The sequence below is a fragment of the Eublepharis macularius genome, chromosome 3 (genome assembly GCF_028583425.1).
Source record: "Eublepharis macularius isolate TG4126 chromosome 3, MPM_Emac_v1.0, whole genome shotgun sequence".
NCBI classification, from domain to species: domain Eukaryota; kingdom Metazoa; phylum Chordata; class Lepidosauria; order Squamata; family Eublepharidae; genus Eublepharis; species Eublepharis macularius.
The window spans coordinates 141,521,281-141,546,179 of record NC_072792.1 but is presented as its reverse complement, the minus strand read 5'-3'; the positions used below and the strand labels follow the sequence as shown (position 1 = coordinate 141,546,179).

The window sequence follows — 24,899 nt, the reverse complement described above, 5'->3', positions numbered from 1 at the left end:
AGCCTGAGACTCTGTATATTTAGATATATCTGCAATTACAAGTAAGAACATGGATGTTCTATTTTGGGGTTGCTTCCTCCATTTGCAGTGGAATTGGCATCAGAAGTAGGTAAGGCTGTAGGAAGGAGTCTATGGCAGAAATATCCCTGTTTTCCTCAGTCTGATATCTGTTTTTAATCATTAATTGCAAGTCACCTTGCCACAATTTGCCTGTGTGAAAGAATTATCTGAGCATGTACAAAATGCCTTTTACCAGTTAGCAACCACTGCTAACTTCCCATTCTTGCCTCCCACAAAATCTGGAATTAGGGCTACAGGAAGTGCAATGCTCAGATAGGCTTAAATCCTCACTATTGAAAAAGAAGTACTACAGTGAAGAGAGCTTGAGGGCTGTGACATCAATGCAGTCTTAAACCCTTCATCTTGTTCTTCAGAAGAATAAAGTCTTCGGGATGATCTAAATAAATCAGAGCCAATAATAACCTCTTCTCCAAAGACCAAGACCCCAAACACTTTTGGACCCCCCTCAGCCACACATACACACATTTCTGACAGAATTTAAAAACCTGCACAGCCTTATACTTTGCAATGTTTCTTGAGAGGAAATATATATAAAATAGTATAGTATAATAAATAGTATAATTATAAGCAGATCTCTTTTCCTGGATAGATGATGGTATGCCATATAACAGTTATATTAACTTCATAACTCTCTGTAACTTAGCTTTGCATTCCTATACAAATAGAAACTGTTCTTAAGTATTAAAAAATAAAATATGAAACAAAGTTCCCAAAGAAAACGTACAATATTCTACAGATGGAGTGAGATACAACTGATGAGATCCATGAGATGAAAAAGGCTCTCTCCCTGGTAAATATCCACATCACCCTACAGACCTGGTGAGCAGGTTTCAGCGGTCCTTAAAACACCCTTGTCTCAAATTATTTAGGCATTCAATACCCAGCACTTCAGTTGTGTTTGGAAGCAGATATCCAAAGCTGATATTTAAAAACTAATACCTAATAGAGAGGTGTTCCCAAAGAATCAAGTCAATTGCACCACATATATGGGCCGTTTCCACACTACTCACCTTAATCCGGAACGGGGGCAACGTCACGAAAAAAATGCGGAAGATAGAGTCTTCTCATGCGAGTTTTACACAACAATGAACAAAACTCGCACGAGAAGACGCTATCTTCTGTGGTTTTTTCGCAATGTTGCGCCCCGTTCTGGATGAAGGTGAGTAGTGTGGAAATGGCCACGGTTTCTGGGAATTACATCCACTTAAACAAACAGTATAAACAATCTCAATGATATGTACGTACAGAGAAACTCTCACAACTACAATTACTTCACTACAAAATTCTCACTTTATCAACAAGTTATATAAGTACAGTTAAAAAACAATTCAAGATCTTTTACACATGTACAATTTTATACACTTAGACCATGTGACCTTAAATTATCTCTCAGTGTGAAAGGCTCAAAGTTTTTAAAATAATAACAATATACTTAATCTACTGAGTCCTGTCCAAAACACTGGAGAAGCTGAAAAATCCTGGAAACTTTTATCCAAACAGAAGGTGAAAACACACTGCTGGGCAAGGCCTCCCCCTCCCCTTCTCATGCGCAGGGAGCAAAGAGCAGTTGAGTATAATTGCATAGTCCCGAATGTTGTTTCTTGTATATGTTAATCTCTCTTCTTCTTATATCTTTCAGGTGGAGTAAAAAAGATGGAAGGGGACCCCAAGGGCCCCCCGGCCCTACAAGTGGCCGGCAATATTAATCAGCTTGTTTCATAGATATCCACTTCCTCAGGGGCCGATAAGTAGTCCACCAGAGCAATAAACTCTCTATAAATAAAGATTGCTTGTAAAGCAGTGTTAATTTCTGTCAACAATTCCCCCAATATATAAAGCAGCTGTTCTCTTTGATTTGAAAACTCACCAAGCAAATCAAGCTAGGAACTCTCATGTGGATACAATTCTGTGCACTCCAAACGGTCGTTGTGGTAACCCCACCCCCCCAAAAATGAGATTTTAAGTACGTAACTGCACCAATGAGATTTTAAGTACGTAACTGCACCAAAGCAGCAGTTACCCAAAAAGGTATGGGGTAAGCATGCTAAACAAGTAAATTAAACTCCAACACATCAACCTATGATCTCAAATCAATCTTATCCTGCACCACATGTACAGTGCATGTGCAATTGTAGTTGTGAGAGTTTCTCTGTACATACATATCATTGAGATTGTTTATATTGATGGTTGTTGGGGGTTTTCCGGGCTGTATTGCCGTGGTCTTGGCATTGTAGTTCCTGACGTTTCGCCAGCAGCTGTGGCTGGCATCTTCAGAGGTGTAGCACCAGATGCCAGCCACAGCTGCTGGCGAAACGTCAGGAACTACAATGCCAAGACCACGGCAATACAGCCCGGAAACCCCCCAACAACCATCGTTCTCCGGCCGTGAAAGCCTTCGACAATACATTGTTTATATTGTTTGTTGACGTAATTCCCGGGAACCGTATATGTGGTGCGATCTTTAAAAACTGGCAAAACATTATCTTGATAATGTGTGACAGTTGACAATGTTGCTGTGCTGTTTTGTACCAATTTAAACTTTTGAACAGTGAAGACCTCATATCAATAGCCAAATCTGGATAGGTTCAGAACATGGATACCTGTGGCTAGATTATGGTTGCCAAGGAATAGCTGCTGCTGGCACATCAAATGAAATTGGGCAAAGATAGTACTTGCCACAGAGGTGAACTGAGCCTCCATCTGTAAGCATGGATCTAATACCCCCAAACTACCAACTTGCTCCATCAAATAAGAGTATGTTTCCATTCAGAGGAGATGACACTTTCATCTTTGACTTGCAGTATTGTCAGTAAACAGTACCCCAGCAGTTTTATCTTGACTTTAAATAGAATGAAGGCCAAGATAGAATGCTGAAGGGGCCGATAGCTTTAGTGCCAGTGTCTGAGTAGGTGTCTCCAGCATCACCTTCAGGTATAAGTTGGTGAATTAGCACTGGAACTAGCAGTGTGCGGTGTTCCTGATACCCCACTCAGCCAACAGGACCGTTTGTCAATGGTGTTGAAAGCTACTAAGAGGTTCAGGAATGCTGCATTCTCCCAGTCTCATTCCTGATATATTCCTGATAAAACTATAACAGTTTTAGTTCCAAAATCGTAACTGAAGCTGAAATGAAATGGGTCAGGATAATGAGCCTCATCCAAAAAAGTCTGAAGGTATACAGCTGCCTCATTCTCAAACACCTTCCCCATAGAAGAGATATTTGCCAGCAACCAATTTTTATTCCAGTCATTTGAGTCTAGAGAGAATTTCTTTAGGAGAGGTTTCACCACTGCCTCCTTTAAAACAGTGGGGGCCATCTCCTCCATTAATTATTTACTACTCTCTGGGCCTATCCTGAAAATCCCTTTTCACTAGATGTCATGATGGGCAAGGCATGAGCTTTGATAGGATAGGACATACTTCATAGCTGCTTTGAGCAGTTTATCCACATCCTCAAGCCAAAAATAATTGAAACATCCAAATAATAGCACTACGTATGATGTTAAAAATTCTGATACTGACTTGCCAAAATTGTGGTGTCTAAATTCTCGAGGCTATAACCAATTGTATCAGTAAAATGTGTATCAAGTCACAGCTGGCCTTTGATTGCTCTGAAAGCAGGCCTTTGAATTGTTCCCATTGTCAGGTTCAATGTATATATGAGCTGTGCAGACTCCATTTTCTAATGCTTCTAGTGTCTAAGTGCTTTCTCCACAGGTGCACATGTTCCCATGCAGACTTCTCACCGAAAGGGGATGTTTGGTCTACCAACGTTCCACCCAAGATTGGCCTTGGAGATGTCCAACTTCCCAAGTCTGAGAGCTGTTGTTTTGAGAACTATGGGGGGAGGCTGATTCAGCTGGGAACTGTTACTTTGTACCTTATGCTTTTATCCTCATTGGTAACAATGCTCTTGTACCATCCTGAATCCTCTATTCAGGCCAGTGGACTATAATGAACTATTTCTGCAGTAAAGTTTCCTTATTCAAACAATGGACTCTTGTTTGCTTCTAAAGGGAAATCTGTAGGAAGGACATTATCTAGCCACAGTCTGACATTTTGTTACCAATCATGTCAGAGTCGGGCTCATCGGAATCCAAAGCAGTCCCGGACAGGGATCCTTTGTTTGATCCGTATGCTTCTCCCGACGGACAACAGTTGCAACCTCAAGGCCCTACACTGGAAGGGACCGGAGATTTGACTACCACCCCTCTTCTCATCGATCTCGACAGCGAAAGTGAAAAGCCAACGGCCATCACCCTCCCTTTGTTCTCGGCGCCTACACCCTCGGAGTGGGGATCCAGACCTCGAGAAACGAGAGAACGCAGGGCCAGTGGGATGTTTCATCCGTTAACGTTGGATGGGCGCCGAAGTCTAGAGACTGTCCCCGAGCAGGACAGCAGCCAACCATGGCTATTTTGGAACAGGATGACCGAACAGATGGAATGGGAAACATCCCATCGCGGCGTCCTAAGCTGGGACTATTCGGAAGTCGCCCCGTGGACAGAACAACCAGAGACCTCCGAACAACAACGTTGGGTACAAATGCAAAGTCGTACCTTGGCTGTAGATTCCGGCATTTCCGCAGTTACGGGATTGGCCAAGGGGATCTTAGCAGCAAGATCGCAAGATGATCAAGGAGACCCTCCACCCTGGAGGCCGAGTACACCGGTGGTCACCACCGCAGGAGACTCTACGACCCTGAGTGAGAGACCGATGGACCAACCGGGTCCAAGTAGAGTTCAATTGCTAGAAGCTAGGCTGGCTGATATGGAAGAAAGCCTAGCTCATGCCATACACCTACTCTCAGCCATGGTAGCAGGAAAAGGGGAGAGGCCATCACCCGAGGAAATGGCTCTACAAATAGCTACCCTCCAAAGTGTCATCTCCAACCCTCGAGAGCCTGCCCCATCTCGACCAGCCGCCCCGGACGAACAAGGGACAGGAGGGGACGGGGACTCCTGCTCCGATAAGCCGTGCCCAGATGATCCAGAGGGATCTACATCCGAATCGGAGGAAGAAGAAGACTCCTGCCCTGGAGATACTCCGATCGAAGTCCCTCAAGATCCCGGCCCTGGAGACAAGCCAACGGAGGTTCCGAGAGAGGACGGAGATGAACCAAACCGCCCTAAGGGAACAACTACTCCAGTAACCCTCCAACCGGATCAGCAAGAAGAACAGCCAGCTCCTCCAAAAGGGGAAATACCGAAATCAACGCCAACGACAACCCCAGTACAACATCCCCCGGGGGGGAAGCAACCCCTGCAACCCATACCCAAAGGACTACTTCCAGGTCCGAGATTAACAACACCGGGCCCGCGCGGCCCGGCACCTACCAGGCCCTCTCCGCAGCAACTCGTTCCACTTCGACCGCAACAAACACTACCGCTGCAACCTATAAGGCCAACTCCAGATCAACCGGTAAGGCCTCCACCCCTTCAACCGCATCGACCCGCTCCCCACTGGCCTCCCCCGTCCCAACCCGTGCGGCCACCGCCAACCCAACCCGTGCGGCCACCGCCAACCCAACCGATACGGCCACCGCCAAGTCAACCGGCGAGACCGCCACCAATTCAGATGATCCCACATCTACAGCCGCAGCCGGGGGGGGGCCGGGCAACCGCCACCGCAGCCACAACCCTGGCCCCAACTACCTCCACCTCGCCAGCCGCCTCCCATCCTGCCAGAGGGACAACTCTACCTCCCGCTGGACGCTTACCCCACCTCCACCCCAAGGCAAGATCTCCCGATGGGCTGGGTGAAACTGGAAGCCACTTTTGACGGAGATCCCTCCAAATTGGGATTTTTCTTGGTACAAGTGGTGCAGTTCTTCAATCGTTGGGGTCATCTGTTCGGAAGCGAGGCCAGCCAAATCGAACATCTCGGATCCCGGCTTCAAGGCAAAGCGGCAGACTGGTATGTAGGACTGTATAATGTTGGGGCCCCAGAACTAAATACCTTACAAGGGTTGGTAGATGCTATAAGGGCGCAATACGAAGACCCATTAGAAGAAACTAGAGCCCGAACTGAACTGCAAACTATTAAGCAGGGCGGCATGTCGGCTAGAGACTATGTTACAAAATTCCGACAATTAGCCGCCAAATGCCCCAGATGTGAGGAATCCACTAAAATAATATTGTTCAAACAAGGGCTCAACCCGAAACTTTTGGACAGAGCGCTCATGCAAGACAACCCTCCCACACTGTTGGGATGGGTTCAATTAATTTGCGAAGTGGAAAATCGTATCTTAGAAGTCCGCTTAGTTGAACAGCAGCCGCAACAATCGGCGCAAAGACGACCTCTAACTCTGCAAAGGGGAGGACGTGGCCCTGGATATGCTACCAGAGGAGCGAGAGATGCTAGATGGCAACAAGGCTTATGCTTGCAATGCGGCCAAGGCGGTCACTTCGCAGCGCAATGCCCGTACTGGCCTGTGCAGAGACCTATGCTCCAATTACGGCGTCCAACCCCTGCTCCGTTTCCCCCAATTCAACGCCCAACACCCGCTCCCAGATCGGGCAGGGGCCGCGGTACTTCGCAACGGAACGTCCCGGACAGGGGGTTGGAAGTAGAGGAACTCATGGAGTACGACCCCACTGCCTCAACCGGGGAGGAGAATCCAGAGAGCCCCCAGTCGGGAAACGAAATGGATCTGTCGTAAAGGGACCCAAACGGCAGATCCACCCTCGGTCCACCCCAACCAGGGACCAACTGCAAGGGTCCATACTGCTTATGCCAGTGACTTTGTTAAACCCTGAGAGGAAAATGCACATCCGTGTACAAGCCCTCATTGACTCAGGCTGCTCGAGAGACATTATTGCCCCCGCTCTGGTTAACGGACTGATATTACCAGTGCGGGAATTAAAAACCCCAGTCATCTTCGAACAAATGGATGGCACCAATATGAACCCCGTCACGACTGAAACAATACCAGTGGTGACGGGCATGGGCCAACACTGGGAGAAAAGATCTTTTGTCATCAGCACCACTGCCAAGTACCCGTTAATCCTGGGAAGTAGATGGCTATGCGATCACAATCCCTACATAAATTGGGCCGAAGGAAGCGTCACCTTCAGCCATTCCAACTGCAAAGACCATCGGTGGGATCAAAATTGGGGCGCCAATCCAACCCACACCGAGACGGCCCTCCTTACCCAGGAGGAAATAAACAGGATTCCTAAACCCTATTGGACTTATTTACCGGCCTTCTCCGAAGAAGAAGCCGATACTCTACCCCCGCACAGACGAACTGATTGTGCGGTGGAAATCTTACCCGGAGCCTCGCTGCCCAAAGGCCGGCTTTACCCTATGAGTCTCCAGGAAAGAGAAGAACTCAGAAAGTTCATTGACACTAATCTTCAAAGAGGATTTATCCGTCCAGCCAACAGTCCCCATGCAGCGCCAGTCCTCTTCGTAAAAAAGAAAGACGGAGGACTTAGGCTATGCACAGACTTCAGAGGACTTAATGCTGTTTCAACCAACAACGCCTACCCTATCCCACTCGTCCGGGATCTTCTCAACGTCGTGGCCCAAGGTAAGATCTTTACAAAACTAGATTTGAAAGAAGCTTACTTCCATGTTCGTATTAAGGCTGGGGACGAGTGGAAAACAGCTTTTAACACATCCCTCGGGCAGTATGAATACTTAGTTATGCCGTTTGGCTTGACAGGAGCACCCTCTGTGTTTATGTCCATGATAAATGAAGTGCTACATGAATTTCTCTATAAAGGAGTGGTGGTGTACCTAGATGATGTGTTAATTTATTCAGAATCAGAAGAAGAGCATATAAAATTGGTCAAAAAGGTTCTGGCCACCTTAATGAATAACAAACTGCCTATTAAATTGTCAAAATGCGAATTCCACAAAACTGAACTGACTTACCTTGGTTACTGTATATCCCAAAATGGCTTAAGAATGGATCCGGCCAAGATACAGGCGATCCAGGAATGGCAAACTCCCACTACCCGTAAAGAACTGCAATCTTTCTTGGGGTTTGCCAACTTTTACCGAGAATTTATTGCAAACTTCGCGCAAATCGCGCTTCCCCTGACTGAACTGTTGAAAACTAAAGACAAGGGGAATCTAGCAAAAAAGTCCAACTCTAAATTACAGTGGACGCCTGATTGCCAGTTGGCCTTTGAACGCTTGAAAATGCAATTCCTTACAGAACCAGTGCTCCGCCACCCCGACGAAAACTACCCCTTCATAGTACAGGTCGACGCCAGCGATACAGCAATTGGGGGAGTACTATTGCAGAAGGGGGAGGACGGGAAGCTTCGGCCTTGTGCGTTTCTGTCCAGAAAGTTTTCCGAGGCGGAAAGGAATTGGAATGTGTGGGAGAAGGAAGCTTTTGCAGTGAAGGCTGCCCTTACTAATTGGCAGCATTGGCTGGAGGGGGCGCGCCACCCATTCGAAGTTTGGACAGACCATAAAAACTTGGAAGCCCTCCGAAGCCCCCGCCGTCTAAATGCCAAACAATTACGGTGGGCCGAATTTTTCTCCAAATTCAAGTTCACCTTGAACTTCCTACCGGGGAAAACCAATTTTCTTGCAGATGCCCTTTCGCGCATGCCCCAACATAAAAGCAAAAGGGAGGAGACTATAGATACAGTCTTCTCACCTACGCAATTGGGAGGCGTTGTAACTACACGCAGCCGCATGACGCCACCCCTCCCTACCGGTTCCCAGGAATGGAAATCGAAACTTAAGACTGAAGTGGAAAGGGAGGGGGATAGAGCACCCAAAGCTAAACTGAATCAATCCCAACAAGGGGATTGGCTAGCAGGAAACCGCTTTTATGTGCCCGACAGTATGCGGAAGGAGGTTTTACAGCGGTGCCATGATGCCCCCACCACAGGGCACTACGGTTATGTGAAGACGCTACATTTAATACAACGGCAATTCTGGTGGCCGGGCATGCGCAAAGACATTTCCCAATATGTTGCTTCCTGCCCCATTTGCCTCAGTGCCAAAACCCGTAAAGGAAAACCTCCAGGTCTACTGCAACCCTTAGAAACACCAAGCAGACCCTGGGAGACAATCTCAATGGACTTTATCACTGATTTACCAGTCTCCAAGGGTCACAACTGCATTTTAGTGGTAGTGGATCTCTTTTCTAAACAAGCTCATTTCATCCCATGTACCACCATACTCACCGCTCGAAAACTGGCAGAACTATTTCTAAAACACATTGTGAAATTACATTCTTTTCCGTCCAAGGTGATTTCGGATCGCGGCGGACAGTTCGTTGCCAACTTCTGGCGGGAGCTTTTGCAGATGTTGAACATTGAGCAGGGAATCAGTTCAAGCCACCACCCACAAACCGACGGGCAGTCGGAAAAGACTAATCAAATCTTAGAGCAATTCCTTCGTTGTTACATCAATTTCCAACAAGACAACTGGGTAGACCTTCTCCCTTTGGCAGAGTTTTCATACAACAACAGCGTACATGTCTCCACCGGGGAAGCCCCGTTTAAAATTGTGTACGGAGTCCATTTCAACCCTTTTCCATTGGACGCCCCCCCTTCCTCCGCACCAACCTCGCCAGATGTGTCTTCATGGTGGAAGGGGGCGACCCAGCAATGGGCTCTCATTAAGCAACATCTTGAAAAAGCCAAACAGGACTACAAGAAATACGCAGATCGCCATCGTGCGGCCGAATGGGAATTACATCCAGGAGATCATGTTTATATATCCACCAAAAACTTAAAGTTGGCTCAGCTCAGTCGCAAACTAGCATTGAAATTTCTCGGACCTTTCCCTGTTCGCAAAGTAATTAACAAAGTGACTGTTGCTGTGAATTTACCCAAAAACCTTCGCCATGTCCATGACACCTTCCATGTCAGCCTGCTGAAGAAGGCTCCAACAGATGATAGATGGCACGTCAAAGCCCCACCTATCCCTACATTGATAGATGACCAAATTCACTATGAAGTACAACAGATTCTGGACTCTAAAATCAAACGTAATCAGTTGTTTTACCTCATCAGATGGAAGGACTTTGACTCTGGGTTCAATGAGTGGGTGAATTCTGTACATGTTCATGCCCCTAGATTAGTCAAAGCTTTTCATACTCGCTATCCATATAAACCTGGGGGGGACTTATTTTAGAGGGGGCAGAATGTCAGGTTCAATGTATATATGAGCTGTGCAGACTCCATTTTCTAATGCTTCTAGTGTCTAAGTGCTTTCTCCACAGGTGCACATGTTCCCATGCAGACTTCTCACCGAAAGGGGATGTTTGGTCTACCAACGTTCCACCCAAGATTGGCCTTGGAGATGTCCAACTTCCCAAGTCTGAGAGCTGTTTTGAGAACTATGGGGGGAGGCTGATTCAGCTGGGAACTGTTACTGTACCTTATGCTTTTATCCTCATTGGTAACAATGCTCTTGTACCATCCTGAATCCTCTATTCAGGCCAGTGGACTATAATGAACTATTTCTGCAGTAAAGTTTCCTTATTCAAACAATGGACTCTTGTTTGCTTCTAAAGGGAAATCTGTAGGAAGGATATTATCTAGCCATTATCTAGCCATTATTATTATCTAGAATAATAGAGAAACAGTACAGAAGTAATGGCTGATGCACTCTCTGTTACCCACCCCAGCTATTATCATGGTTTCCAAGTCTTTCTTGTTAATTACTGGGTGTTGGCAGGTAGAGGGACAGAGGGCACTCACCTCTCTTCCTTTTGCACATGCCCATTTGCCTATGATATAATTTCCAGTATGACTTGGAAGTGACAGCATCACACCTGGACCAAATATTTAGAAATCAGCCCCAAACATATCATTTTTGCAACACCATCACTTCTTGGTCACACCAGAAGTGATGCCATTGTCATGTGTGTGGAGGGCATACATGCCTATTTCCCCAGGCTCCTTGCCAGGTCCTGACCAATGGCAAGCATTGCCTAGTGGCTTGCCTCCTCCTGCTGATCACCAGTGACTGATGGTCAGAGGCTACAATCTCAGGGAAATTGCTCACCATGAGCGGAACTTGGTAAACCTAGCTAGCAGATGGGTTCCAGGATTTTACACCAATTGAAGCTTCATGGGCAGCCCAATGCAAAGCATACCTTAAAAAGAGGGTGGACAAAATGGACCCAAAGCGAGATCTGACCACTATCTCACCACTACTGAGCACTCTTATTCTCAGGGAATGAGGAAAGCTGAAAGTAAAGCCATAGGTTTCACAACTTTGCTTTCTCCCTAATGTGCCTTGGAAAAACCCGGTTTTGGTACCTGAGGCTAGGAAAGCTAAATGAATGGTTGTGGTGTTATTTAGTTTTTTGTCTGGCCCAAGGAAAATGGAAAAAGCAACAGTTTTGAAGGGAAGTAAAACAAGCCAAAAGTATGTGATTAGCTTTATTTTGGGCTTTTCTTCAGGCTCTTGGAAAAAGCCAACTAGAAAGTTGTACTATTCAAGAATAGGCTTTTACCTTTGGTTCTTCTAGTCTATGACAAAAGGGGGAGAATGTTTCTTCACCAGAATGTTTCTTTCTTCACCACGCTGACCCTGAACTGTAGCCGCTTAACCTTGAATGTGCCGTGGTGAGTCACGATGGTCTGTGCCTCTGCAGTGGCGTTGTCTACAGCAAGCTGCTGGTAGGCTTGCACCAGGTCAGTTTTGATGAAAGTTTTTCCTCCTGCAAGAGATGCCAGGAGGTGGCTGACTACTGGCACCGAATATGCATGCTGTTGGAGTGCCTGGTTTATTGTGCACTTGTAATCTGCGCAAATACATCCAATTCGATTTATGTACCGCCCTTCAGGATGACTTAACACCCACTCAGAGCAGTTTATGAACTGCCCCGTTGGCCTTGATGGGTGTGATGATCAGCATCTCCCAATGGGCGTGTGATACAGGCTCGAGGACTCCCTGGGCAATCAGCCGCTCTAACTCCTCATCGATGCACGGTCTGAGTACGAAGGGAACTCAATGCATCTTCAGACGGATTGGCAGCACTGCTGGATCGAGGTCGAAGGAGACAGGTGGCCCTGTCTAGCACCCTAACGAACCATTGAACATGGTAGGAAACTGCACAAACAGCTTTGATGTTGAATTGGTTGGTTTGTTGGACTCAGGTGATGTGGATGCCCAACGCCTCAAACCAATCAAGTTCCAGTAAACTAATGAGGTGCCCCTTGACTACGACCAGACGGAGGGGGCCATGAAAGTCTTTATAGCTGACTGTGACTCGGCCAACTCTTGCCACTGGAACCCGACGACCCTGGAAGACCGTCAGGATTAGATCACAAGGCTCGAGTTGTCGGTTCTTCCCCCTGGAGCACACTTGATTGAAGGTGTCCATGGAGACAATGGAGAGCACTGACCCGGAGTCAACTTATATTTCTCATGGTGTCCCCTCAATGCGCACTGTGATGCGGATTTTTTGTTTGGTGGCTGACTTGGGTGTTCAGGACGATGGTACTGCTAGAACACTCAGTCATGGAGTGGCATTCTTCAGGCCAGGGAGAACTCTTCTCAGCCAGCCACCGTTGGTGCGGAGTCGGGTGCGGAGTCTGTGGTGGGGAGTCTCCCTTCTTGGTTGCTCTGCAGACCCCAGCGATGTGCCCCCTCTTACTGCAAGACCGGCATTCAGTGTCGCGGAATTGGCAGGACCTACATTCGTGGTTTCCCCACAGCCGGCACAGGGAACCCCAATAGATTTGCTGTTTGGAAGACTTGTGCTGTGTCGCTTGAGTTCGGTTAACCTCATCATCATCTTCTGAGTCACTGTTGAGGCTCTCATGATGGACCTGTTCTGCCTTCTTAGGTACGGCAGGGCTCTGCAATTGTCGCACCTCTTTGGTGGATTGGTCTGCTGCTTCCACTGCTAGCACCTCCTTGAGAGCTTCCTTGAATGTGAATTCTTTCTTGGCGAACAGCCGACATTGCAGTTTCTCATCCCACAGGCTGCACACTAGTTGATCATGGAGCACCATCTTAAGGTTGGGGAAGTTGCATTGTCAAGCCACTTGCTGGAGAGCTGTGATGAAGTTGGTCACTGACTCACCTTGGGCTTGGTCTCCCTGCTGGCCAACATGCTGGCTAGCTATCTTGGATGGCTGTGGCGAGAAGTGGTCTTGGAGCCTGTCTTTGATAACGTTGAATGCAGTAGTTTGAAGCTGAGCCGGTGTCACGAGTTCCCAGGCAATATCAAAAGTGGACCACCCACAGACACTGAAGAATGTTGCTCTCTGGAAATCTGCATTCTCGACCTTGTTCACTTCAAGATAGAACTCGAACCTTGCAATGTAGGACTCCCAGTCCTCAGAGGTTGAGACAAATAGCTCAAACTGGCCCTTGGTGGCCATGTCGTATAGAGCTCCGGAGCAAGGAGGGAACGAGTGCCGGCCCAGCTGAAGTGACAATTCCTTGCTTGGCAAGTGATTCAGCTTAATGTTGTGGAGCTGCCTACCCGCCTGAAGTAATTCCGCTCTAGCACTAATTGCTGCAGGGATGCCTACTCGTTTTGAATCCCATCCTTGTCGCCAGTATTATGTATTGCGATTTCTGCTCATAGTGATTTCAGCTAGTAAGGGTTTCAGCTCATAATAATATCTTTATTGAAGACCAGAAGCAGACAGATAGCACAGGCTCAATGCGAGCAAATATATATACATAAACCCCATGCCCTTTCAAACAGTAACCAATATGAACACACACAACTAGAATCCTTAATTTGCATCAACTATATACAATGTAACTGATTTGCAGCCCTTTGGTTGGTCTTTATTTCTGTGGACCGATTGGCTGCTGCCTATGAAAAGTAATTAATGAATAATAAGGCATTAGGAGCCTAACTTAGCCTGAAGCTCAACCCAGTACACAACATTCCTGATGATGTTTCTCCCATTGCTACTATAGCTTTATTTAGATTGGGGAGGGCTGGAGTTGAATAGAAAGCTCAAAGGAAGTGTCTAGGAAAAAAACAGGAAAGACTGAGGAATCAAAGTGATAGCCATGATGTGGGCCAAGGTAGGAATTGAACATAGTGAAAGAAATGGTAATGGCATGTCAGAGAAGAAGGGACCAGAATAGGAAGAATGGGAGAAAGGCTACCAATCTGAGATGGCAGCTTCTGAAATGGCACTAAAAGTACTGAGCTTAGTTTAGGTCAGAGCAAATGGTACCATGACAAAAAGAGGAAGAAGTTGTGTAGCACTATGACTCTAGACACAATAGTCCATGGTACACAACTTCTTTCACTTGTGCTCACTGTATCCTTTACTGTAACTGAAACCCAGCTCAACCATGTCAGAGACAACAAAAGAAGGCACAGTGGTAAAGAACAGGGAAGTATTCATTAAGGGATTAGGATGGAGGAGTTTGGAAGAGCAGGGAACAAAGAATGAGGATGGGACCAAAAGTAGCACTGATATTGCCTGAGTCCATCAGGATGGAGTGGTGAGGAGGGGAAAAGAGAATAATAATTCAGAGCAGGGAATCTCGATGAGAGACAATGAAGCAGTATGGAGGTAAGGGAAATCTCAGCATAGAGGTAGTTGAACGTAAATATCAGACAGTTGATACTCATTAGTCTAATAATGGTGTTCCACAAAAGAAAGGGCCCAGTCAAAAATAACATACATTGCTAATCCTACCTTGAAGCAATATGAAGTGTATGCTTCAGGCACCAGATTCTAAAGGGAGAACACCATTTTCAGCTCCTAGACTTCAACTTTGTCATTAGAACTACCTTGTAGAATATGTTTATCTCTCTCCCTTCCTTCACATTCATTCCACAGCCCATTTTTCCATTTATGAAAAAAGTGAGTTTCACTTCAAAATTGTAGCCAAACATCAAAAATATGTGTAAGTATTTTCCCACACTCACAGGAATAAATCCCTTTCCCCACTGGTTCTTTTAGATTGTTGAAACTCCTTGAGGGTAGATACCTAGCTGGTTTTGCTTATGTGACTTGGTAAGGTACCATATACACCAGTGACTTAAAAGATCAAATAATATTTTAAAAAATGAAATCCATTTTGACTTTTTCTTTCAGGTATACAAATGTCTAAGACTTGCCCTGCACTTTTGCACTCACTGTAAATCAGCCCAGAGCTTCAATCCTACACATTGATACCATACATTTAAAGTACATTCACCAGAGGTACCATTTTGAGAGAGTAGAGGGAGATAGCTGTGTTTCTTTCCATATATTTCAGATGATGGAAGATTACATTTATGACTTTATAGTAAAGAGTCCAGTAGCACTTTTAAGACAAATCAACTTTATTGTAGCATAAGCTTTTGAGAGCCACAGCTCTCTTCGTCAGATGCTGTGGCTCTTGAAAACTTATGCTACAATAAAGTTGGTTAGTCTTAAAGGTGCCACTGGCCTCTTTACTATTTTGCTACTGACTAACACGGCTAACTCCTCTGGATTTATGCCTTTAGTTATTATGAGGCAAAAAATGGGTCCCACAAGTACTTGTAAGGTGCATCTTATTTCCCCCTCCCCATTTTCTTTTCCCCTTTCCTAAAAGCTCCTTTCCTGCTTTCCCCTATCCTGCCTCCTTCCCATCCACCAACCAACCTCACCATCTTCAGCTTTCCTTCCGAGTATTCACCCAAAACTGTATGGTTTCTGTGACTACTAAAGAGTGTCCCAGCATGATGATGTAAATTCTGGGCTGGGCTGGGTTACCAGCCTCCAGGGGGGAGGGGGCTGGTGATATCCTGAAATTACAACTGATCTTAGGGTTGCCATTCCCCCACTGTTTCCCCTGGTCAGTCTGACAAAAAACTGGACTGGCTGGGGGAAAAACTGGACACCAAGCAACCCTAGCTGTACTGTATGGAAGCGGTCTCAAAGTGATGTATAAGTAAGGGGATAAACAGATATGGACTATATATGCCAAAGACTCTAAAGTCTATACTTGACTGATATTGCTATACTTGACTAATATTGCTATCTATTGCTGTAAGAATCATCCCACTGGATGTTGTTTTAATATGTCAGTCTTAGAGAATTGCTTATGCTCTGTTTTAGATTTTCTTCAACTCTGTATTGGATTCTTGCTAATTTAAATTTTTGCAAATTGCACTGATATATAGGGTTGCCAGATGGGGTCTGGAAAACTACCAGACCCCGGGGAGAGGGAAGGGGGTAGCACTCCCGGCTCTTGGTGCAATGATGTCACTTCTGGGGTGGGTGGGCTGGTCAGCCACTCCTGGGAGGCTCCGCACAGGAGGCTGGGCAACCAGACTGGCTGCTCACTCCCCTGGCAACTGTTATGGCAGTGCATAGGAGACTGGGTGGGCAGGCCAGCCACTCACCCCCAACTCCCCAGGCGGCTATGGTATGCAGCAGGCTGGACTAGTTGGCTGCATACTCCTCCAGCAACTCCAGTGGCAGCATGCACACAAGATATACACCAGCAGGTGGGCTGAATAGGTGAGGTGTCCGAGGTTTTTTATTACATTTTCCCCAGACAGTCCTTCAAAAAAACTGGACTGCCCAGGTAAAAACTGGACAACTGGCAACTTTACAGATATACTTTATTAAGTTATTTACTGAAGTGTCTTTGAAGTTGATCGTAGTAGCTCACACTGTGTAACCTGCCTTGAGTCTCAGTGAGAAAAGCGGACTATAAATAATGTAAATAAAATAAAATAAAACACATTCTACCCAAATAAGGAAAATAATCTGTACTTTGCTTTAAGAAATTTGTTTTTGTTTTGTGCCCTGTTCTCATAAACTCAGTAGCTTTGTTATTTTTAGGTTACTATTTAGTTAAGAAATCTTTTCCCGAGATCAGTTATCTTTGTTTTTTAGAGTTTTTGTGTCATCATCTTCTGATAAGTGAACTACATATCCAGGAATTGCTTACGTGATGCCTTAGCCAACTGCAGCCATGCAACTGTTCTCCTTCTGCACACCACGTAGGCTTGAACCCAAGAATTCCTTTAGCTGACACTACAGAATTCCCTTGCCTAGGCCAGTCACATTCTATCCCCTCCCCCTTTGAATAGCACTCCTCCTCGCAGCCACATCACAGCAAGTGTTTTGCCTCTTTCCTACTCCACATACATTTCCATTTGGTGGCATAAGGCTTGATGTTACGTTCATATAAACAACAATATATTGAGCATACATGTAAAAGTTGCACAGGGCCATGAGTCTACTGAGCGATCTGCAGTCTGCTTACACCTCAAATGCCAGCTTTTTATGCTTAGGAAACAGAGTCTTAAATTGCTTGTGTTAAACTGAGCACCTGCTGCAGCTGGAAAGGGAAGGGACTGTGAAGCTGTAAATCAGTGACTTACCCACAGGTCCAGTCAGCGCAGGAACTGACAAAAAAAAGAATAAAAGAAAAATTTATAAATTATTGAAACTGCTTTATACTTTTCACAAGGTATTATAAAATATAGGTTGATGTAGATACTTACCCGCCCATAACTTCTTTAGCATAGGACAGTTTCTAGAAAATAGAAAACCAAATTCCAGGTAAGGGCTGGCATTTTGCACATGCAGAAGTTATATTTTTGCATCTTTATTATACCATCCCCATTATCTGATAGTGCCTGGAGAGGGGATACTGTGAAGGTAATCAGAGTTTCATAATACACAGTCCAGGGCAAAAGACACCAAAAAAAGCAGACTCCTGACTGAGATCTTGTAGGACTGGTGCTTTTTAGAGTAGATAATACTGAGCTAAATAGATGGAGCTTTCAGTAGAAGGCAGATATAAATGTCCAGATTCCATTTCTAGCCTTTTAAATTAAATTGATTTAAATCAGCTCTCCTGTAACTCATTTCTAGTAGTTCTGCCTGCTATCCCAGCACTGTCATTGTCAACCATGCAGAATGGCAGCAATGATGGAAGCAGACAGAAATGGCAAATGTTAAAGATATAATAACAGCAGGCAGTCATGGACAATGAGTATACATATAGCTTCCAGTACTGTATTCTAATCTCTGTGAATAACACTACCTTGCACTTACAACTTAACAAATGTCACTTTTGCCTGATTTAAATAGTTTCAGGTGGGTAGCTGTGTTGGTTTGCAGCAGAACAGCAAATTCAAGTGCAGTTGCACCTTAAAGACCTCCCAGACTTTCAGGATATACGCTTTTGAGAGTCAAAGCTCCCTTCATCAAATACCTGAAGATCTTGTTGGTCTTTAAGATGCTACTGGACTTGAATCTTGCTGATTTAAATAGATGCTCAAATTCCAAGTATGAAAACCATCCGTAAAGCTATATTTTACTAGGTTGAATATATTTCCTTACATTTGCATTAGGATACAATCCTTAAAATAGTTGTATGCATTGCTGTTAGGCATAAATTTTCATGTTTCGGTTGAAGGGAATTGCCCTTAAATTATGGAGACTTGGGTTCCGGAACCAATAGTCATTCTTAAATGTCATGGCTGCACTTTAAAAAATGCCAGCCAGCCTGATCAGGTACTAAAAGCACTAAGGTAGCAGTTATGGGAGAATGCCTTCTGACATTTAGAGCATCATAAAAAATGGAATAAGTCAGCAAAGAGTGGGGAAATCTGATTATATTTTATTCTAGTTTGCTGGATAGGCAAGTTTTATTTCTTAGTTAACTACTGTTACCTCCCTGAGCCTTCAAGATGGAGCAGGATAGAAATCTAAACAAATGTGTTGAATATAAGCACCACAAATAACAAATGAAATGGTCACACCATCAGTAATTACATTCTAGAGGCTTCAGAGTGATTTGAACACATAGTAGACATTGGACTAACTCTCTTCCATCAAGTATCCCTGAACATGGAAAGACTTTTCTCCATCAGAAAAAAATTATTCTCCACTGGAGGTAGTCATTCCTCCTTGAAGAAGAAAGTCATAGGATCCAACTCAGTAGAAAGGAGTCATGGAATCCAACCCATTAGCTACACTATATGTGTAACTAGCTACACCAGTCAACATGTGCATTATTAAGTGCAGTCTGCAGTTGAAAGAACTAATAGATCAAAAGTGATCTGTATGCAAAGATAAATCACTTCTGCTGGTTCGGGGTGGCAGAATTCAGCAGTTGCCACTAGTTTCTGCCTGCCTGCAGCCCCCTGAGCCTTTCCAAAGCTCCATTGATCCTCAGAGGCAAAAGGAACTGAAGCAGGCAGAGCCCCAGGAAAGCCCCAGGCGTGCACACAGAATGCTGAGTATTGAATATCTCTGAATGCACTCAAACCACTGTTAGTAACATGGAAGAAAACAAAGCCACTGTATCATACATAACCTTTCGAAAAGGATTTCACCATACTGAACAGCACAGATGAAGTTCCTTTGCCTAATCCAAGACACCCCAATAAGCACATTAATCCTTTGCTAAGTAGTAGGAATAGTAGTATTTTACAGCCATTTGACAGGGCATTTTTTACCCAATTGTCTCCAGTTTGTATTCAACATTGACTGCAGAAGCCCAAGACTCTACCTAGCAGGTCCAACTCTCCTGGCTTTAAAACTTTGCAAATTTGTATTTATAGACCGTATTACATTATGCCAATAAAGGTTCTGTCTGTCTGTCTGTTTAATAAAATGTCCTTGAAATTGACTGTACTAACTCACACTGTGTACTCTGCCTTGAGTTTCAGTGAGAAAGGAGGACTATAAATAAAGTGAATGAATGAATGTATGAATGAATGAATATTGCTGAGTACACCAACACTTAATCCATTCATACAATCTGCATCAAGCTGGAAGAAGAGCTGTGTTAATATAGCATGAGAATAGATAATTTTGGGAAGGAAAAGCAGTGCCAGTGGTGGTAGCCAATAAGGCAGAATCACAGGGGAGACTCTTAGGGTATTTTTTCACCTTGCCAGGAGAGGGAATCTATCCCTCCTTGTCCCTATTCCTCTCTGAACATTCTTCTCCTGCCTTTAGCCAGCGCACAATTCAAACTATGGAAGAAAAGTAAAATGACTCTGCAATGGGAGAGAAAGCAGGTAGAAGAAACTGTGACTTTCATCACTAGTGATATCACAAGTGATGGATGCCACATATTTGCTCAGCCACATTCCACACAGTACCAGTGTTGGTCACATTAGATGCAGCTGGTGAAAGGAAATACGTTTTTTCTCATGGAGAAGCAAATCATTGCTTGGAAAACCCAATTTGCTGTAAAATTTATGTGCTTGGTTCCAGTGCTTAGATAAAGAGCAGTCTCCCTTTACTGTACTGTAGCTTAATCATACATTTTAATACACTGCTAATAAGAAAACAACTGCTTAAAATCAGAGACGTCTCTGAAAACACAGGATTCTTGAGAAGTGAATCTTTGGCTCTAAAACATTTTTCCTACACATGAGATTTGAGTATTATGACAATAATTTCTGTGTTCTGAAACCACACTCAGTCCACATCAAAGCATCAGTAGTTCATGCACTCACAAAACAAGTCTTTTGCAGTAGCATAAGCATCCACATTCCTGCCCTATAGTCACCATTTCTCAGAATAGAATGTAATAAACTTGAACAGCAAGTAGGCTGTTTTCCAAATTGGCATCTCTCTCTAAATTACTTAGGCAGCTGACCTGGTCAAGACCAGCAGGCTTAAAATAACATTTACTAGAAGTGTTTCGGTTTGACAGCAAATGCAACCATGCTGTCACTCTGAATATTGTCAGATTAGGTAGTCACCCCTGCTGTCTGGGCTTAGGAATCCAAGCAGGTGGTTTTTATACAATGTACTGAAACACTCTACATAGAGTCAGAAACACTGATGCCAACCACACATATACCCCGGATTGGCTTTATGAACAAACATATTCATAAAATCTTATGACTTAATAAGGCCATGCTTCAGAATAAGATGGATGAATGTTACCTTTGTCTTCCACTTCTTTTATGTGAGTAGAGCAGTTATCACTCTCACCTGGATAGCCCAGGTGGGCCTGATCTCGTCAGCTCTCAGAAGCTAAGCTGGGTTGGCCTTGGTTAGCAATTAGATGGGAGACCTCCAACGAAGACCAGGGTTGCATAGGCAGGCAAGGGCAAACCACCTATGTTAGTATCTTGCCATTAAAACCCCACCAGGGGTTGCCATAAGTCACCTATGACTTGAGGGCACTCTCCACCTCTACAGCAGTTATCAGCCCTGAACCAGATGGCACAGATGAAACCATCTGTGCCATCAGATCTCAGAAACTAAAGCAGGATCAGCCCTGGTTAGTACTTGGATGGCAGACCACCAAGGAGTTCAAGGTTGCTACGCAGAGGGTCACCATAAATCAGCTGCGATGATGGCACTTTCCATCCCTAGAGCTGTTATCGCAGAACATGCTTGTTGGATCCTTTGGTCTGTCAGCAGACAGACACATGACACGTGCACATATTGACACATGTGCATCTTTCCATTAATAATAATAACAACAACAACAATTTTATTTATATACCACCCTTCAGGATGTCTTAACACCCACTCAGAGTGGTTCACAAAGTATGTTATCATTATCCCCACAACAACAAACACCCTGTGAGGTGGGTGGGGCTGAGAGAGCTCCTGGAAGCTGTGACTGACCCAAGGTCACCCAGCTGGCTTCAAGTGGAGGAGTGGGGAATCAACCCGAGTTCTCCAGATTAGAGTCCTGCGCTCTTAACCACTATACCAAACTGGCTCTCAAACATTGTTCCCCATCCCCATCCCTATGTGCAGCCTTTTCTCACCCTGAAGAAATTGATTCCTGGGGTTTCAGAACTCATGTGGACTAATAGCCATGTGCCTTGGAGGGCTGCATTGAGAAAGAGGAAGAGAGTAAAATTGGCAGTCCTGCCTCTTCTGTCAGTGGAACTGTGCTGAAGGAAAGAGGAGCCAAGAGAGATTTTGAGCCCTTCCTCTCCTCTGCGCAACTAGGGTAGTTATTAATAGTCCTCGTGGGTCTTACAAGCCCAGAAACCAACCTTCTTTGGAAAAGAAATGCTGGGGGGGGGGGGGGAGAAGAAAATCTGTGATCCTTCTACCCACAGATCACTGGATCCAACCCATTCTATATTTAGACTGAATGCAATGAACACATTTTATGTCGTCGTCCTCCCTGCCCCCCAAAAGCAGGTGAGGGAATCAAACCTATTTTAAATTAACAAACAGAATTATGTCTGGAGTGGGGTTCAGACTTACATTCAGTTGTACCCCAAACAAACTGGAAATTCTGATCTGGTGAGTTAAACCAAGGCCTTGCAAGAAACCCTGAGCTCAGAGCTGGCCCCTTTCCTGTTCATACTTTATTGCTGTTTAGCTGACAAACCGGTCAAGAGTTTCAAAAGAGAAAAATGACTTTTCTGATTCATAAGTCCTTTCTCAGATCTTATGGTCTCTGAAAAATCAAGGCATTCAAATTTGCTCTGACTTTTCCCTAGCAGGTTCAAGAGCTTTAGACAGTTTTCAGGCCATCACTGACACAAAAGTTCAAACTTTTTTTATATGGCACAGATTATACATTCCATTCCTTGCATGAACATGCAAACGGGCCTATTTCATCTGCAAGGGCAGCTGTTAACACCAACACACACACAAGAGGTGTTTCCGCAGTTAATTGTAAAAGGCAATACAAGTAAGGCAGGGCTTGGCCAGGCCTTATTCGCAGTATATCACCACTTCTTCTTCAGCAAGCATCAATTTATTTACGATCCTTGCCAACTTCTTTTAAAGAAAGCCACTCAACATATTTATACAATAACAAGCAATATTTATAACAAGTGATATTTATATGATAGCCAAGTGATGTGAATCATTAGAATGTTTCAACCCTGTTCCAATGGGCAACAAAAATAAAGAGTCACCACAAGAGATGGGCATGAACCGCGAAAATTCCGAACGGTGCAGTTTGTGGTTTGTCGTGCTTCATGAACCACAAACTTTCATGAACTTGCCCCAGTTCATGAACCGGTTTGTTCGGTTCGTGAAAACGTCACTTCCAGATCAGCAGAAGGTTTACAGAGAGGCTATCCCCCGCCCCTGTTGCCTAGGAAACTGATTGATCGGCAGCAGGCTGCCGAAATACAAACCAAACAAACTGGGCTAAAATTCGTCACAGTTCGTGAGAAATTAGCTCCCATGAACCACCGGGTTGCAAACCACAAACCAGCCCGGTTCATGACAAATTTTGGTTCATATTTTGGTTCATGCCTGCCTCTACTCACCACCATGGAGCACTTCATTTTCCAGCAATGCATATTGGTGATGTTATATTAGTATTAGTAAATGGAATGCTTGGTTTGCGTCTCACATCTTCTTCCATGCTTCAGGTAGGTAGTCTACCTTTTGCATTTTTGAAAGCACTGCTGGCATATTTCTTCTATTTAACATTTGTTTGCCACCTTTGTTTTTTACTCTTTTGGACTCATGGATCCCCTGGATTCATTGTCATTTTTCCTGTTCTGTTTTATTCTTTTTTTTTTTGCTGGGTTTCCTAATTTTCCCCATCATTTTATTCATTGAGCAACTTCCCCAGACTCTTTGAGCATTCTGCTTAGCTTTTTTGAATCACAGCACGAACCCATGTGGTTTATGAAGCTCTTTCTCTCCCTTTGGAAGAGGTGTTAATCCCTTGCTTCCTGTCAACACTGTCCCAGGCAAAATTCAAGATTTAGGATTGGCCCTTGGCCAACCTCAGCAGCAAAAAGCAAGTGATTACTGCCAAGGATAACCCAATTCCTGAAAAAAGAGTGGACCATTTATTAAATTCTAGAATCTCCAAATCAAGGAGCCCAAATGTGCATTTTGCTGATTTTTAATGCTGCTGATGGAATGTGTCCTCATGCAGTGAATTATGTGGCAGTGCCACCAGATCCAAGGAATGGATTAAGGAGCATGAAAGTTCTATGTTAGGGAAATTTGCTTAACTATGTAAAAGACATTCTTATCACTTTTGCCTTGTCTGGTCCATTTCACCTGTTTTGGCTCAGTCAAATGCCCTTGCTCTTCCTTTTTGGCTTGCACTGTACTGTTTGAAATCTATCTCAACCACTGCAGCACCACTGTTCTGTTTGTGCAAGCCAATCAACTGTTCTATAACTTTGCTTTTGCGCAGAGCTTCCAATAGCTTTTGCTCTGGGTTTTTTCCAGGCTTTTCACTATTTCCTTCTGCACTTTTTGCTTTTTTTTCCCATTAAATTTTCAAAATGCTGCCAAGGGGTCTCACACTTGCCTGTTCTTTAAGCAGTACCATACCTGTGATAAAGGGGATGTTGTCAGAGGAACTGAGGGGAGAGAAGCTCCAGGCTCTTCAAGGTTAACCACTCTCATTTTTAAAGTGGTGGTTATGATTACCATATCTGGTCCATTCCACCGGTGAATGGGGATGGATGAGAGGGACTACAGGCAGGTAAGGGAATGCAGGTCTGAATGCCATCCCAAGAGTCTCTCAAATACCCTCCCTCCACACTCCAACCAGCTTCCCCTACAAACATACACTCTCAGGTTTTGAAAACCTGATTCCAAAAAGGGAGAAGAGACGGGTTCATGAGATCAAAACATACCCAGCCCATCCGCACAGTGCAGAGCCAGCTTCTGCTACAAACTCTCTCACACAAGACTTTCACACTTCTTGCTACCCAGGCAAGTAAAGGCTGGGAGTCCGCCACATACCACCTGCCTAGCCTCCACTATATCAGGCAGAGAGCCCTGACCCAAATCCTCACAGGACTCTCTCTTTCCTCTTCCAGAGTCTCCATCAGACAAGCAGCTAATTCTCTATATGTAACTCCCCTCAATCAGCTACAATTAGGGATCCCAGGTGCCTGCCAGTGGTGGGCAGCCACCCAACAGTTTACCTGCTGGTGACCAGTAGGAAGTTTCTGGCCACACAGAGATTGCCCACCCCCAGCAGGCACT

The 24,899-nt window shown here is 44.7% G+C and overlaps 1 protein-coding gene across 1 annotated transcript in view; it reads right to left on the bottom strand.

Moving 5' to 3' along the window:
• IMPG2 (interphotoreceptor matrix proteoglycan 2) overlaps window positions 1–24,899 on the bottom strand; it is a 117,526-nt gene that overhangs the window by 54,850 nt on the left and 37,777 nt on the right. Inside the window, exons 4-5 of the mRNA XM_054973940.1 lie at window positions 17,483–17,514; window positions 17,360–17,383 (exon numbers count right to left, since the gene is read on the bottom strand). Coding sequence (XP_054829915.1) covers window positions 17,360–17,383; window positions 17,483–17,514 — 56 coding nt within the window. The remainder of the gene's footprint in view (window positions 1–17,359; window positions 17,384–17,482; window positions 17,515–24,899) is intronic.